The 16608-nt window shown below is 34.3% G+C and overlaps 1 protein-coding gene across 6 annotated transcripts in view; it reads left to right on the forward strand.

The window, feature by feature from the left end:
- Positions 1–16608, forward strand: part of CACNA2D3 (calcium voltage-gated channel auxiliary subunit alpha2delta 3) — a 409731-nt gene that overhangs the window by 324866 nt on the left and 68257 nt on the right. For all 6 annotated transcript variants that reach the window (XR_005839457.2, XR_006931360.1, XM_414338.8 and 3 more), the window contains 6 exons: positions 389–434; positions 582–679; positions 1421–1514; positions 2916–3011; positions 4297–4418; positions 4996–5076. Coding sequence is in view for 4 of the 6 variants with exons in the window: in XM_414338.8 (XP_414338.3) it covers positions 389–434; positions 582–679; positions 1421–1514; positions 2916–3011; positions 4297–4418; positions 4996–5076 (537 nt within the window). In the remaining 2 variants the exon portion in view is untranslated. The remainder of the gene's footprint in view (positions 1–388; positions 435–581; positions 680–1420; positions 1515–2915; positions 3012–4296; positions 4419–4995; positions 5077–16608) is intronic.

Raw genomic sequence — 16608 nt, forward strand, 5'->3', positions numbered from 1 at the left:
TACATTTTAGCATGAAGAACTTCACTATCCACAATGAACAAGGAAATATGAAAAGGAGTTGTTTGTTGTTTGTTTGTTTTTTACCATTGTGCATTGATCTGTTCAGGTTTTCTTATAAACTTCAAGTATATCATATGAACAGTTTGTATGAGTTAAACAGGTCAATGCCAAAACAGTTTTTCCTTCCTTTTCATTTTTAGATCTGATTTAGTTGGCTTTTGCCAGTCTGTTAGACTCTGAAATGTATTTAACTAGTTTACTGTGATTTATTATATTGTGGTAATAATGCACTTTCTAAGAAGGAAGGGTTTATGTTATGGAGTGTATGTTAATAACCATCTGTTACCCAGACCGCTCCCTAAATAAACCATTATTATTCCTGTTACAGGTTTACATGATTTAGAACACCCTGATGTATCTTTAGCAGATGAATGGTAAGCCTTAAACAAAGCATGAGATTGGTGTCTGTTACCCTTCTTGGCTTCATATTGTTTGTGCTTTCTGAAACCAATTATTTATGTTCAAAGAGAGATCATGCTTATGCATATTAACGTTTTAATGTTTTTACAATATGTTCTCAGGTCCTACTGCAACACTGACTTGCATCCTGAACACCGTCAAATGACTCAGTTAGAAGCAATTAAACGCTACCTCACAGGAAAAGAGCCATTGCTCCAATGCAAGTGTTTTGTTAAGTATACATGTAATAGACTTTATCCGAGCTAAAAACTGTTACACTGTACATTCTATACAAAATGCAAAGCCACTTAGTTTGATAGCTTTAGATTGGATTGCATGGCTGATATCACTTTCAAATTTCATTTACTTTTGAGCTTTTTCCAGAGGATCAATAAAAATATAGATGATACAGAATTCTGGGTTTTATGGTAAACAGTGTGCCTGATTCAAATATTCAAAGTTCTGCTTGGATGGTATAGCTGTGCCATGCAATATTATCATCTGGTTTCATAAGTTAAACAGGGTTTGTCTGAATCAATCCTTGGATCACTCCTCTAAAAAATGTACCAGATATTTCCGGAGTGTCCTTAGGGTCAATATGTATGAAGTTAGCATTTCTGCACTGCAAAACAAAATTAAAAAATCACATAGATAAGTGCATATTTCCTCTGAGATCTTTTCATGAACTTAGAGCTTTTGTGACTTAGTAGACAGAATGATTTTAAACTTATTTTATATGAAAATGCAAGCATGAGATACGTACATGTGTTACATGGAGTGGAAAGTGCATTTTTTTTCTTTCCTTTGTAGTTATTAGTAATTGTTACATAGTGAATGCTTTATACTGAAAAAGATTTGAGCAAAATATAGCAGAGTCTAAAAAAACCCACATTGTTTAGTCATCTAACAGCAACAAAAATTCTCTGCGTGCGTGTTTACTGATTTTAATATAACATAATAGGTGATAAAGAATTGATCCAGGAAGTTCTGTTTGATGCAGTGGTGAGTGCACCAATTGAAGCTTATTGGACCAGTTTAGCACTAAATAAATCAGAGTAAGTAAGCTTTGAATCAGTCATTTTTATCATGGTTGACATGTAATAGCTATGTGTAAAAACTGGTAAAATGCTTTGCAAATCCTGATGTTTTGTCAGATTACCAAGATTTATTTGAATCAGATTTTTCATTCCTTTCAGTTTATTTACTCAGGACTTTTAATTTTTCAACTACATTAAAAAGAATTAAAAGAGCATATTAACCAATGTATCTTAAATACCACCAATTTTGAATTCAGTATTAAGTGTTTATGTTGCACTGTACATCATGATGATTAGTTGTATAAGGTTACTCAAATTTTACAATATAACTGATGAGATTGTATATGAAGCACAACACACTGTTGAGACTATTTCTAACAACTGTTTAGAATAATTGAGGAATTTAATGCATAATTTACCAAAATTGTTTATTGAACTGGTAATTTCTCTCAGAACAAATTATATACAATTATTATACAGAATCTTTTTTTTTTGTTTTCTTTTGGGTTTTTTTTGTTTGTTTCCAGAGCTAAGTGTTAAGCAACAAGATGTTGTATATATATATGTGTTAGGGAAAGCAGATGTTAAGATTAGCAGTTTGCATGAGATACTGCTGATAAAAGGCAATTCTGGGAGTTTTCCTGATTAGCTTTTGTTAAATTTGCATCATGTTTAAAAGTTGCATGAAAAAGATATTGTTGCAAACACATACTGAATAAGTAAAGTCAAATTCAATGAGACCTAATTCAGCAAGCTGATTACCCAGTGTCCTCTTTGCAGGTAAAGATAGGAAAATATGGCATGCTAGTATGCTGTAGGCATCGGTTAATGTATATAAGAAGTATAAGGCTTTTAGGAATCCTCCTACACAGTGAATTAACAACAGGTCCAGTAAAAACAAGGAGGACAACTTCAGAGATATGCTAGTCGGAGACTTGATCCCCTTTCATATTCTCATTTACACTAACAAGATAGGACATTCTGGAACAAAGCATGTGAGGCTCTTCTAGCCATACAAGAGCTAGTTTTTAAAACAGCTACTTTGGTTCTGATAGCAATGCAGAAAGAGCATTTGGCCTGACCTACCTGCTGCATTTTTTCCTACGGTCTAGCAGCAGATACCTGTCCTAATGGCATCTACATTTGACTCTGAGCTAGCTGTTTAAATCTAGCTAAGATTTTGATGCCAGAACAGCAGTCACAGTTATGGCTTGAAGTGTAGATGTACTATCTAAATAAAATTTCTACACTGTATTTTTGCCACAACTTGAACTTTAAAAAAATAAATAAATAAAAGCAACTGTACTTAATATTATCTTCCTCAAAAATGTGTATGCTTGTATTTTCTGTGACCAGTAATATAGCTTTATCTGTTTTCTGTCTGGAAACGTATTTTGTTTGTGTTCTGCTCTATTTCAGAAATTCTGACAAGGGAGTTGAAGTTGCCTTCCTTGGAACACGGACCGGATTATCTCGTATCAACCTGTTTGTGGGTCCAGAACAGCTTACTAATCAGTAAGTAACAAACCTGTGCTTGGCAACTGTGTGTGAAATCAAGAAAAATTGTTTATTTTTAGAAAGCATGCCTACTGTCGCTTCCAGAGTGTTGCATTTGTGCACTGAAATACATAGGACAAATTAGAAAGATTGTATAGAATTCTTTCTTCAGTTGGAACGTCTGGAGCAATGAGCTGTTGTATACCTACAGCCATAGATTTAGTTTTCCCTCATTTTCAAGAGTTAGCTTTATACCTTTACTATTCAGAAGGGAGTGCAAAATATGCTACATCTCTAGGAAAAAAAAAATATATATATATTTAATATCTCCTCTGAAAAAATATTATAGACTTTTTAGAGTTTGTATCTTATTGTTGGGAATTCTTCTTATAAATTGAAACAAAGCTAACAGAAGCGGACTAGGTGAAAGGATTATCAGGAGATCTCATCATTCAAAAGATTCCTTTTGTTTGGGTTTTGTTTTTCTTTGTTTGTTTTTGCATTTTTGAAGATGTGATGTACTGCAGGTACAGGTTTCTTAAAATGGAGAGCCATAAAATAGGGTCCGATAATTAATGACTTTTTTAGTCAGCACTTTAGTAATGTCAGGCAAATATAGGTATTATACATGTGAAAAAAGCCTGCACTTTATGATAAATTAGGTTTATTGGATATAAAATTGTATGATGCCTATCTGACCACAAACTATTGTAGTGTAAGTAGCCCAACAGATGAGATCAATAGCACTGCAATTTCTTACTGTCAGACAGCAAACCAGAACAACAGCATGGAGACCATACTTGCTATTTATTCTCAGAAAAAATTTCCTCTGTCAGCATTCCATGAGGTCATTGATGAATAAAGTCTGCAGTTTTCCACTACCTCTCCTTACCTATAATTTGGAAAGTAGGCTGATCATTAGTTTGCTAGGGTTTTTTTTTTTTCTTTCTTAAAAATAGATACCAATGGCAGCAAACTATCAAACCTTCAGTGACTTTTGCATTAAACGGTTCTTGTGTTCTCCTGTTAAATGATTTTGAATGAGCATTTTTATTTTATATCAGTAGAGATGCATTTAGTGCTACTTCGTTTATGAGCTTTTCCAATTGCAGATCTGTTACAAATGAGTACTAGGGGCTTAAGTTAGCCCTCTCTTGTACAAATGATATTAGAATAACTGTCCAAAGTCATTTTATTTCCTAAAACATTGAGTTTTGTCTTTTTTTTCTCTTGTCTTTCAAATCTAGACATTACTGTGTGACATACAACAAACAAGTATTTTCTTTCTCTCTTCTTTCTCAAGAGATTTCCTGACAGCTGAAGACAAGGAAAACATTTTTAATGCTGATCATTTTCCACTCTGGTATAGAAGAGCTGCTGAGCAAATACCCGGGAGCTTTGTCTATTCAATTCCATTTAGTACAGGTCTATAATTTTGTCATTATCTATGTTCTGAACCATGTATGTTGCGAAAAGGATAGCAAATTTTTCAGCGCAAGAAGGCTCTGTAGTTAAGCTTAGATGTTAATATTAAAATATGCATTGAAATCTGCAGTTAGTTTACTGGTCCTTTAGCCAGGTACATCTTTTACAGGGCTCCAAGTGAAAACCCAAGATGCTATGTAACTGTTGTTGAATATTTGCCTAGATCAAATTTACAGTTTTGTATTTTAAGCAAGAAAAGTCCAAAAGTACAACTACCCACATCTCTGAGAAGTCCAACCAGTTGTCATCTTTGTTGCTATTCTTTATCAGAAAAGGCGAGAATTGATCACTAATATCGGTGATTTAAGCTTGTTGGGCTGCTCAGGAACTTTGAAACATCAGTGCCTGTATGTTCTGTTCATACATACACCGTGATATTTGCTGTCTTTTTAGCATATTTCCTGAGCACTGCATTCACTGAATTATTTTGAACTACAGGAAAAAAAAAAAAAAAAAGAGGTCAATTTCCTTATTCTGAGATATGTTATTTTTTTTTTTTTCTTATTATATGTTGTAGAAACAGCAAACAAAAGCAATGTAGTGACAGCCAGTACTGCCATTCAACTTTTGGATGACAGAAAATCTCCAGTCGTTGCAGGTAAAATTCTTACGGTTTATTTGCTTTGTTCATTTTTTAAAAGCAGTGTATAAGTTCCTCACTTTTTATTTTAGTTTGGCAGTTATATTATGTAGGGATATAATATTTTGAGAAGAGAGAAGGAGGGAAAGACGCGGTTATATGAGACATAAGTGAATCCCTTAAAGTAGAGAACACTTAATGATTCTTCTGCCGAAGAACTTGATCTTTTATTAATTGACTATCCAAGGTCTGTGTGAGTAATGGTGTTTAATAGAAATAATAATTATCAGTGAAGCATTTTTTGTGGATGCAATTCCACATAGTTATAAAACAGAATCATGTATTCATATATTCTACTTCATCATAAAACAGAATATATTACCTTAAGCAAAAGGAGATGTAAGAAATGACTGTCTGATGTGTTAAGATTCCAAATAGTCTTCAGGTTTGAAAATCCTATTCTATAATAAATACTGTGAAGCAATCAGTTTGCCTAAGTTATGTGAGGTATGATTTGACCAGAAAATATTAATTGGAAAACAAAACTCTACCATTTATCAGCCAATATTATAATCTATTAAATTATAATCCTGAAGGTTATACATAATAGCCTATTACAATATGCTGCTAAAATTATAATCCTAAAGGCTAAAAGGTAAAGTTTGTCAACTGTAGACTAGAGGTAGAACATACAGATTCAAAAATTAATTGATTTTTCATTGTTGTACATTGCTCACTTAATTTCAAATGCTTTTCTGAAATTCTGCTCACTTTTGTCTACATATCTATTGTTACTTAACCTCAAGTGGGAATTAAATTAAATTAAAGAAACGTCATGGCTTTTTCCAGAAATCAAGTTGTTTTAGAGAAAATTGAGTAGCTATCACATGAAACAAGAACCATCCTACTCTTCTCATATAGATATTTTTTTACATCTCCCTTGTATGTTTTTCACTAGGGGTGAAGGTCCTTTTAGGAGCTGTACAAACTATTTTGCATGAAAGTATCAGTCAGCCACAGCCAGTACAAGACAAAGAAGTACATGCATTATGTTTGTCCTCTTTCAGATGAAGATCATAAGTGTACTTTGACATTTGCATTTTTTCCATCAACAAACTTTCAACAAAGTACCCAGTATCTAGCCCAAATTTTAGATTTGATTAGAGGGTTAACATTGGTCCTTTTAAGCAAATGTATCTGGGACAGAAGCTGTAGCAGAGGTAAAGGGTCAAAGTTTGAAGGTTCTGTTTGCCAAACTTAAGAGAATGAAGTAGGATATATTTTCGAATGCTTATATTCAGGTTCAGGTTTGGCCGTAATACCTCATTTTAATTTGTACGAAGTAAGTATTCCTCATTCCCATTTGGTCTAAGTGAATTACAGAAAGCAGAAGCCTGATATGCACATTCCATATAAAATTACTGTGTTCCTAAGAGGGATTTAACTGAAAGTAAAGCTATGCCAGAATATTGTTTATTGCAGATAACTACAAGAGTTTAAGACAGGCAAAGAGAAACTAGAGCATTGCTATGAAATGGAAACCTGAGTTAGAGCTGCTCACAAGAATGGAGGAAAAAAGAATAAAACCAGCCCTTACTGCAAATTCTGCACTCCTGTTTTCTTAATTGTTTTTGTTTGATTCTATACTTGTAGGTGATGATCAGTTATAACACACTTAACATGCAAATCTTTGCTAAGGCTTATTGGAAGTAGGATGGCTCAATTCTTTAATATAGGCACAAATTCCTAATATTAGTGAGTCTCCAGACCATTACTACAGGAAACTTGAAGTGATTTGTTTTCTAAAGTCCTTCCTGTCTCTTTCAGCTGACGTTGTTGTTTTTTTTTTCCCTGAGTGCAAGTTTCTATGGCAGGTGTGAAAGGAGATAAGTCTTTAATGTATTTGTGGTAACAGCATGCTTATTACTGTTTGCACAGTTTGATTTAATTGCAGGAGAAACAAGGACAATAATACTGAAAGCAGGGTTTTTTTTTTTTTTTCGCAGTTAAAAAACATTTATGCTCAGATTTATTTGTCTTAGCACTCTCTGTTATCATGCTTCCTATACTTAGTTTACATTATAATGATCAGTTTCTTCATACTGCCCATATTACAAAGTTAAGGAGAACAACAGGTGGTAAAATTTTGTATTGTTCTTCCAATATGATCCAAAAGTTGTAGAATTACCCTAGAAAAGACCAGGCTGGAAGAGACCTCAGAGATCATCTGATTCAACCTTTCATGTCAAAAACAGGACCTAGGCAAGGTTGTAATACACCTTCTCTAGCTGAACCTTAAAAGTCTCCAGCGTTGGAATGTAGTATAAGAAGTTATGTATGAACAATGTTGCTTTCAGTGGCCAAGATAACAGCAGTCTATATGGGATTCCTCAATCTAGTTATTATAAATGGAGCAAATTGACTGAATTATATCTTCTGACGTTCATTTGAAAGGTAGTATGTCTATGTTAAATGTTGATAGCATTCAGCACAAGAATTTTGTATTCTTTGACATTGCATGATGACTGAACTCAGTTCCCTTTTTTAGTGTGAGCATCTACTTCCAAATGACTGTAAGGGCATTCCTGTGGATGCAACATAGTACTTGTACAATCTGTACACGTTTATTTTTAGTTCCTTTTGAACTAAGAAAAGTGATGGTTTCATCATCATAATTTTGTTTAAAATCAATTTTTAAAGATACAGACTAGTTATATACATGAATTCGTCATACAGATGACCCAAAGTTCAGCCACTCTCAGCATCTTTATAGAGTGTAAATCTATTATAATGATTCTGCCAATCATTAACATCTTGGACAGTAGTTATGCTTTATGTGTAGTCCTTTCAAGACAATACATTTACTGTTAGTTTTGAGGATGATTAGAAATGGCCAATTTTTTTTTCCCTCATGGCCATTGTTTTCTGCAGCCAAGCAATTAAAAGATAAGAAGTAAATAGGAGTTAAGAATCATCATTGTTAAAATGTATTTTTACCTAAAGTCTTGTCTATCTATAGGTATGTGATACATAAAGTTCTGGGGAAGCTGTCCTTCAAATGCATCTCAGGTGCATTCAATTCCATAGTACATGGTGCAAAAGGGTACAGTAGCCGTTAGACTACTCTCTTGTTCTCCGCCACACAGTGATGCTGTGAGACCAGTAGAAATAATTTGTCACAGAAAACATTTATTAGGACGAAATTTGATTCAGCTTACATGAATGGAAGGAATAGCTTTTAAAATTGCGCTACTGATTTCTGCTAAAAAGGCAGATCATACCTGCTACTTTATGTTCATATATCACTTCCATTTAAAATTACATCAGAGTATATTTGTAAAAACATGTCTTAAGCAGTTCTTTGTAATTAGAAGCAGGAGGTGCTACTCAATCTGTGGATAAGCAATAGTTGATTTTTAAATACTTTTATCTAAACTTACTATGCAAACATAGAATATTACATTTTATACCTGTAAACAGATTGCCCGAAGTAAAACCAGACTCATTTTGCTTTTTAGTATTTAACTATTCAGAATGGATTCTTTCTAGAGCCCATATAAAAGTTCCAAGTTTTTGTCTCCAAACAGGAAATTCTGTTATTCTGTGTTTAATATTCCCAATCAAGATGATAAAATTCATCAGATATTTTGAATGATATAATTTGAAAATTTAGGTCCTCCTTTTTGTTTCCCCACCCATACGGTAAATTTTTACCATATCTTCTTTCACTACTAATTTGTTAAAAATGACATATGATTTTGAATGCCACAGTAAAGCAACCCTGAAAATCCTGCTGTTTAAGCTATTTCAATCTGTGCCTCGGAAAAAAAAGAATGACCCAAACTCTTGCGTTACTCTTAAAATACAAGTATGTCTGTTTTAGGTTGTCACACTTCAGTTCTTTTTCATCTTTCTGTTTGAATCAGCTTCTGCAGGACAGCAGTTTGAAAGGAGAATCAGTAAGCATACCAGTTTTCCAGTAACCGAGACTTAGTTCTGTAGGCACTAAGTAAGCAAGATCTTTTTATATTTTTATGGAGGAAAATATGAGCATTGTATGGGAGACTAGATGCCTTTATATGACAAAACTTATGGTCTCCATCTTCTTTCTTGTGTGTGTGTGTGTTAGTAATTGTATACTTTGAAACCCTATTTAGGATTTTTTTTTTTATGAATTCGAATGAAGTTCATATGCATATCTCTCTTTGAGCCAGATCCAGCACATGTTCTGAAGAAGTGACTCCCATTAATGAAATTAAAACTGGCTTGAACTAATTATATTTCTAGGAGTGGCAGGTATTCTAAATGTCTCACAAATACTTAAGTCAGCTATTGTTAAAAAAGCACAGTAGAACTATATCTATTTTAAACCTCTCAGTCCTGCTTGTATTTTTTTTTTCACTTTTTGCAACGTGAACTGCTTTGGTATTGCTATATTAAAAACATGCATGCAAATGTCACTGTCATACGCAGTCCTTAAAATTTATGGCACCATCTATAAAACTGCATTTTAGTATGAAGGCTTAAGGGAAAATGAATATGTCATCAGAATGACACACCAACCAAATTGTTGAATCGTTCTAAAATAGATGTTTTCCTTGTCAGGCAAGACAGTGATTTACTTAATCTTTACTCCACATTGTAAGCCACAGAAGATTATATCCAGCAGTAGTGTTTAGTAAATCCCTCAAAATGCTTTGCATGCTTTGGTGGAAAACCACTATTTTATTTTTTTTTTCTGGAGTTTCTTGTTCATTTTGAATATTATCTGTGTATTCATATATCTAATATTAGTCTATAGACTAATGTTTTCAGCTTCAGGAAAATTGGAATGTATATTTGTACAGTCTAGTGTTAAATAGCCGACAGATTTAGGATAAAAGCCTTGACTTGCTTAGGAAACGTACTTTGTAGATAATGCATGAAGACATGCAAAGTGCCCTACTGAGTGCTTCAGAGTAAGTAGTGAAATCCTGCCTCTCACAATTGCCTGAACAGTGAATCTGAAGTTAGATGGTATACTCAGAATTCACACATTTGCATTCATTTCTGTTTGTTCTTAATTCATTTTACTGTACAGAATTAGTATTTGGATTAATCAAATAACATGGCTCTTTAAGGTATTTCTTGGCTAGTATTTGCTTCAGAATGTAAACCCTATTTAATTCTTGGACTCTCCTTAGCAGTTCTCTGGTGGGTGAATTAGATCAATTTCCTAACATGTATAGTAGAATAAATTCACAAAGTAAATTCCACAGAGCATTCTCCACTTCTGCACTTCTCCTTTGCTTTTGGGATTTGTTTGCTCATTCGATTTTGAGTACCATGCAATTTTGGCAGAGTGGAAGAGCTTAAGTAGAAGAATGAATCTTGTGATCTAATGGCAATCTGAATCTAAATAATTCTACTGGCACAATAAATCCTTGATTGTAGTATGAGACAGCAGAAAAGACATCGAGTCCTTTTAAAAAATTCAAATAATGCAGGACAAGGATGAAATTCAAAAGCACTTTGAGTGATTCTCTGCCATTATGTAGTATATGAATACATTAACCCCAATTTAAGTACTGGGGATCAATTAATTCATTTCCCACTGTAAAAATATTTGAAAACATTAGCAGTTTTACTGTGTGTTTGTTGTGTCTTGAAGTGAGTTGGTAGCCTTACTCGAAAATTCATACCTGTATTGTATATAGCCATAAAACTATGGGGTATCCCTCAGTAATCAGAGATAACTGTACCTTTCACTGGGTTGTTTATTATGGGTTTCCAGTTCCTACTCCTTCTTCCCTGTTGTGGCTTACTGCCACATCCAGATGATTGATGTTGCTGCCTGTCTCATCTAGGGAGCATACAGTCACATTTCAGATGATATAAGCCCAGGAAGTATCAAGACCTTTTGTAACTGTTAGTACTGTGACACTTTTCAACCACGTTCAAAGATGCAAAGTTGTAAAATTCAGCATACTTTCTGTAAGCTTAACTAATCTTTGTCTTTGGGCCAGCAAAGATAAATGGTTATTAGTAGGCAACAGTTGGTCGTTTTTTGTTAATGCTGTTAATGATAGATAAGCTATGTGTAATGTCATTCAACTCTACTTTGATATTCAAGAAGAGGGATCCTGATTTTGGTAGGACATAGGGAGGCTGAGTGTTGATTATTTTTTTGCAAGCTTTGAATGGAAAGACACATATGGCAAACAAATATGTTTCAATTTAGGCTTTGTTTCTCTCAATACAGTTTCTAAGGACATTTCCTGTAAAGATGTTGGCATATTGCAATTTCTAAACTTTTCTAAATTGACATTTTATAAGGCCAGCTTTTCAGGAAAGATAGTAATATTGTGAATCTCTATATAAAATCCAGAAATAAAACAATATATTTACTTTACTTTTGCAAATACTATGGTGAATAATGTATCCTGATATATATATATATATTAATTTTATTTTGTTGAAAGAAGATTAGGAAAAAAATACTGTGCTTACCATAATACCACTTACTAGATTGCTGGAAAAATAACAAAGCTTTCTCAGCAACCTTTATCTGAAATATAAAGCTGTGCAGACAACCCATTTCAGCAGCAGATGTCCATTGCTAAGCTTTACAAATTAAGGATGCTTGTGTAGGGAATCCCTACATCCAGTCTACTACATTTCGGTCAACAGTCATTATGGACAATTTGTTATAGGCAACAAAACCGCACCTTTTACATCTACTTTTTCATTAGTTTCTTCCACTGAAAAATAAACAATTTTACATTTATTAATTGAAGCAATTAAGTCAATACTTTTCTCGTTTGTCTGTGTTTTGCATCATAGATAACTGGAATTTGATAACTGCAAACAGTTGTAAATTCATATAGTCTTGCCAAAGTTAAATGGGACATTTCTCGGGTGGGTTTTTTTTTTATTTGTTTGTTTGTTTAATTCTTAAGGAACATCTATTTTGAAAGTATAAATCAGATTTTGTATGGATTGGCTTGCTGCAGTCCCATAGCAGAGTGAACAAACAGAAATACAAAATACTTTGCTTTCTTGCAGAACGCCGTATCAATTTAACGCCTTATTTGTGCATAAAAATCCCCAATGGATCTTACATTTGACTTGGAAAGTGTTCCTTTAAATGTTGTTGTGCCCTTCCTTGCCTCTTCCTTTCACTTTTCCTTTTTTTTTTCTTTTTAAAGTAAGAAAAATGTGAAAGGTTTTTGTTTATAAGACTATTTTTTAAAGTCAAAGATGCTCTGGTTATTTCTGTCAGGGAAATATTGAATCCTTCCTTCGCTTCAGTGCATGAGAGGTGTAAACTTATTTGTAATGGGAGTTGCATTGCTGTTAAAAACACTGTGACTGAAATCTAAATGGAGGTCAGAGGTTTATTAGCTTTCATTTTAGGATCTGTAGTCTGAATGTAAGTGTACGCATTTCAGGTGGTCACCATAGGAAAGCACTGTTATTTGACTTGGCTCTGAACTAATTTTTTGTCCCATAGGCAGTAAAATACTTCCCTGAATTATTTTTCTATCTGAAAAGCTATGTTTTCCTTTGAAAAATAATATCCCACTAAATTGATAAATAGAGTAATTGATAAATAAGAGTAATAGATGTAGGTCTCCACACTAGAATGACTCTCTCAAAACATGTTGTTCATTAAACTTTAGAAAATATATCAACAGAAAAAAGAGAAGCACATTCACTTTGGAATGACATCATCAAGATATCAGATTTAAAGAGCCTGAATATAAATATTCCAAGTGATTCTGTGCTGCTAATGTCTCAGCTGAAGTAATATAGCTGGTCCAAAGCACCACATTTAAAAAAAAAAAAAAATGTAGAAAAACTGAAAATGTTCCAGAGAATGCAGGAGAAAAAGGGTTTGGAAAATGTATTCTTATAGGAAATTTTGAAATAGCTTGATTTATTTAGTCCAGAACAGCCTAGCTATAATGCAAAGTGTGTAGTAGTAGTAACCACAAAAACAACAACAGCAAGGAATTGATTGTTTTCATTGTGTGCTAGATCTACGTCAAGACCGAGATGCTTAATTTCTCCTGGACATGAAAGCAACTGCAGATGCAGGAATGAGCTTTAAAATTTAGGTTTCAGTTATTACTAAGCAGATAAAAGCAAGGGTTACGTGACTCCTGCCATATAGCTCATTACTCAGTTGAGGCCATAATTGGAATGGCTGTAGCTGCTCTAATAAGACTTGGTCTGGGAATCCATCTGTTGAAAGAAGATCGGAGGTCTCCGAATGCCATAGCACAGCTTTGTTTTGTTCCTATTGGAGAGACAGCTGCTGTCCTCAAGTCTTCTGGCCATTAAAATATACTAGCAATATTTTTAGCAAAGCAGGTTTAGGGCAGATACTAAGACACTATAAGCAAAGTCTATTGCTGCATCCGCTTTCTAGGCAGATTGTTAATCCATGTCACTGTAAAGATTTAAAAACACCTCAGACAAACATCTGTCACAAATAGACTAGATGTTGCTCCATCTAGTCTCAGTAAGGATAGGTGAAGTAGCTGATACCTTTTGGTTGTTTTGAGACTGTCATTTCTACGAATTATTTGAAGAATACTGTGCACATTCTTTGTGTTCTTTAATATTCTTTATGTTCTAAATTAGTTACTGTGGTTTTTGCTCTGTTTTCCTCTGACAGCAGTACAGTTCTGCAAAATGGCAGACCCTTGAATTAGTTCAGCTGAATGCTTTCTCTCTGAGAATGTGCAAACATGCAGCTAGGTGATCCTGCCTGCTGAAGGGCAGCACTCAGATCAGGACTCCATCTGTAGTCCTGAGGTTGTGTGGACTTTGGGTTAAAGTGTTTCAGAAATGTCTTTAGCAAGCATGTATCCCACTAGGATAATAAGTAGTGTCTCTTTATATAAGCAGTGTGTGCTTATCTCAGTGCCTGAAACACAGTGTAGCATTACTTCCTCCTCCTGTGGTTTCTCAGCTCTCTTCCTTCTTCCTTGTAAGTACTTTAAAGATGAAATGTAATAGATAACAAGGCACTTCCTATTTTCTAAACTCCATAATGGGGGCAAATTAGGAGGTGGGAAATATGTATTTGGAAACATTGCAACAATTTTGTAAGTTATCAGTGTATAGACTGGCCAGTTCTAAAACTGATTATAAAATATATTTCTGAATACATATCAGGTATTTTAAGATCCTAAACTCTCATCATTTGTGTTTTTCTTTGCAAAAAACTTACGTTGAGTGATAAGTGCAGGCACACTGTTACTAGTATATTGTACTAATATTACATCAAAAGCTAGGAATGAAGAATGGAATACTTGGAAATGACTGTGTTAGAATTTCATTCTCTCACATATTCGGTCTTGCATTTTGGCTTCAGAATTTACCAGACAAAATGTAGGTACATATATATGCAATAAGTTGCATTCTGTTGCATAAATATGTCTTAATATGTATTCCAAGGAACATATATATATATATATATATGTATATATACATATATGTATATACACACAGAGAATTTATTTAATGTGAATAGGAAAATAAATGCAGTCGTAACTATTAAACCAATCGTATTTAGGTTCCAAGCTTTTAAACTGAGGTGAGGGCTCTTTATTTTCAAGAAACCAAAGACAGAAGTAACTCAAGCCAAGGAGCTATCAAATGGCTCTTTTTCCTCAGGAGTCCCATGCTGTCTTGCAGGGGCCAAATGTTCTCTGTGGTATTTAGCAGTAATTGCAGCATAGGCACAACCATAAACAGCAGCTGCCAACATCATTAGACACACAATTCCACACACAACTCCAGTTATTACTACAGTGGCAATTGCATGACGCAAACTAACAGGCCTCGGCTTTGGTTTGGGTTCACAACTTAGCCTGCTGTTTTCCCCATGTTCGTTGTGATGAGAGTGCTTCAGAGAACTCCTGTGCTCAAAGCTGTGGTGATGAGTGGTGGCCAGATGAGCATAAGCTGTCATAAGTGGACATGCCCCAAACAGCTCATAAGGAACTTTGAGGAGGTCCTTGCCCTTCCGAATCCCTGGTGTTGCACAGATGATGCCATCACTTATTCCTCCTGAAAAGAAAAATTAAGAAACCCCAACAGAGTATAATCTTAATATTTTGTGGTTTCTGAATTCTCTTCATGAGAGGTTTACAGATACCCAAATTACATTTATAGTCAGTGTTGACTTTATACTTTTAAAGATGTCTGGCTATATGTAGAAAAAGGGCAACAAGGCTGGTGAAGGGCTAGTGAATATGCCCTATAAGGAGTGACTGAATGAACTGGGGCTGTTTAGTCTGGGGAAGAAGAGGCTGAGGGGGAGACCTTATTGCTCTCTTCAAATACCTGGAAGGTGGTTGCAGTGAGAATGGGGTTGGTCTCTTCTCGCTGGTGACAGGTGACAGTATGAGAGGAAATGGCCTCAAGTTGTGCCAGGCTAAGTTTCTTGGCTATCAGGGAAAACTTCTTTACAAAAACAGTTGTTAAGCACTGGAGTAGGGAGTTGGTTGAGTCACCATCCCTGAATGTGTTTAAAAACTGTCTGGATGTGGTGCACAGGGACATGATTTAGCAGTGGGTTGTTAGAGTTAGGGTAGTATGGTTAGGTTGTGGTTGGACTTGATGATCTTGAAGGTCTTTTCCAACCTGAGCTATTCTATGATTCTTTCTTTTTCCAGTTAGATCAAAGGCAGCAATATTGCACTTTAACAATTGTAGAAGAAATTATTTGCAAGTAATAACTTTCATCGGGAATTGTTACAAATGTAAAAGTAAAGAACAGTGGTCAAATAAATGTAAGCAAGAAATGTCATAGATAAAAATAAAAGATACTGCTAATGTGAAATTCATTGCATTCAAATTTGTATCATTACTTCTTTTTCTAAAGAAAAAAATAATATATTAGTAAATATATCTCACTTGATCGAAATAATCTGTGAAGTAATCATTCTTCTGACATCATGCATTAATTCTAATGAAGTAAAAAGAAAGTGTAATAAGTTGAGTACATGAACAATGTTTTTGAGGTTCGTGGTAAGAAAATATTCAGAGTTCCAAAGAAGTTAAGATTAATCAATCTATTACTTGTTCAAGTGGTAAACTTCATAATTGCTCGTGGCCAGCTTCTGTAGCCTCTCAAAGTATGTTTTTAGTATAAACGGGAAATGAAGTAGGAAGCCTCAGTCCTGGTAAATCACACCGTTGTTCCTAAGCATGTAGAACAACACACGCAGGGTGTTGCTTTCAGGGTTCTAATTAGACCATACATCAGAGCCGTAGGAGTATGGTGTGCTAAGTCAACAAGGCCAAAACCAATGTTTACATATTTAAAAAGTTTAACTTAATCAAGTTAGTTGAATTTTCTCCCTCTTCTCTATCTGAAATAATCCACCTTTTAGTTAAATAGAGGTGCAGAAATTTTTATCCTTAAAAGATTGTATTTGAGAAAGTAGTGAATAAAAATGGACTCAGATGAAAATCCGTAGTCTACTTCACAAAAGTTTAGGCTTTTGTCTGTTACGAAAGATTACTTCTGGAAGTGGCTTTACCTCCCCAAGA

Source organism: Gallus gallus, chromosome 12 (assembly GCF_016699485.2).
Source record: "Gallus gallus isolate bGalGal1 chromosome 12, bGalGal1.mat.broiler.GRCg7b, whole genome shotgun sequence".
Taxonomy (NCBI): domain Eukaryota; kingdom Metazoa; phylum Chordata; class Aves; order Galliformes; family Phasianidae; genus Gallus; species Gallus gallus.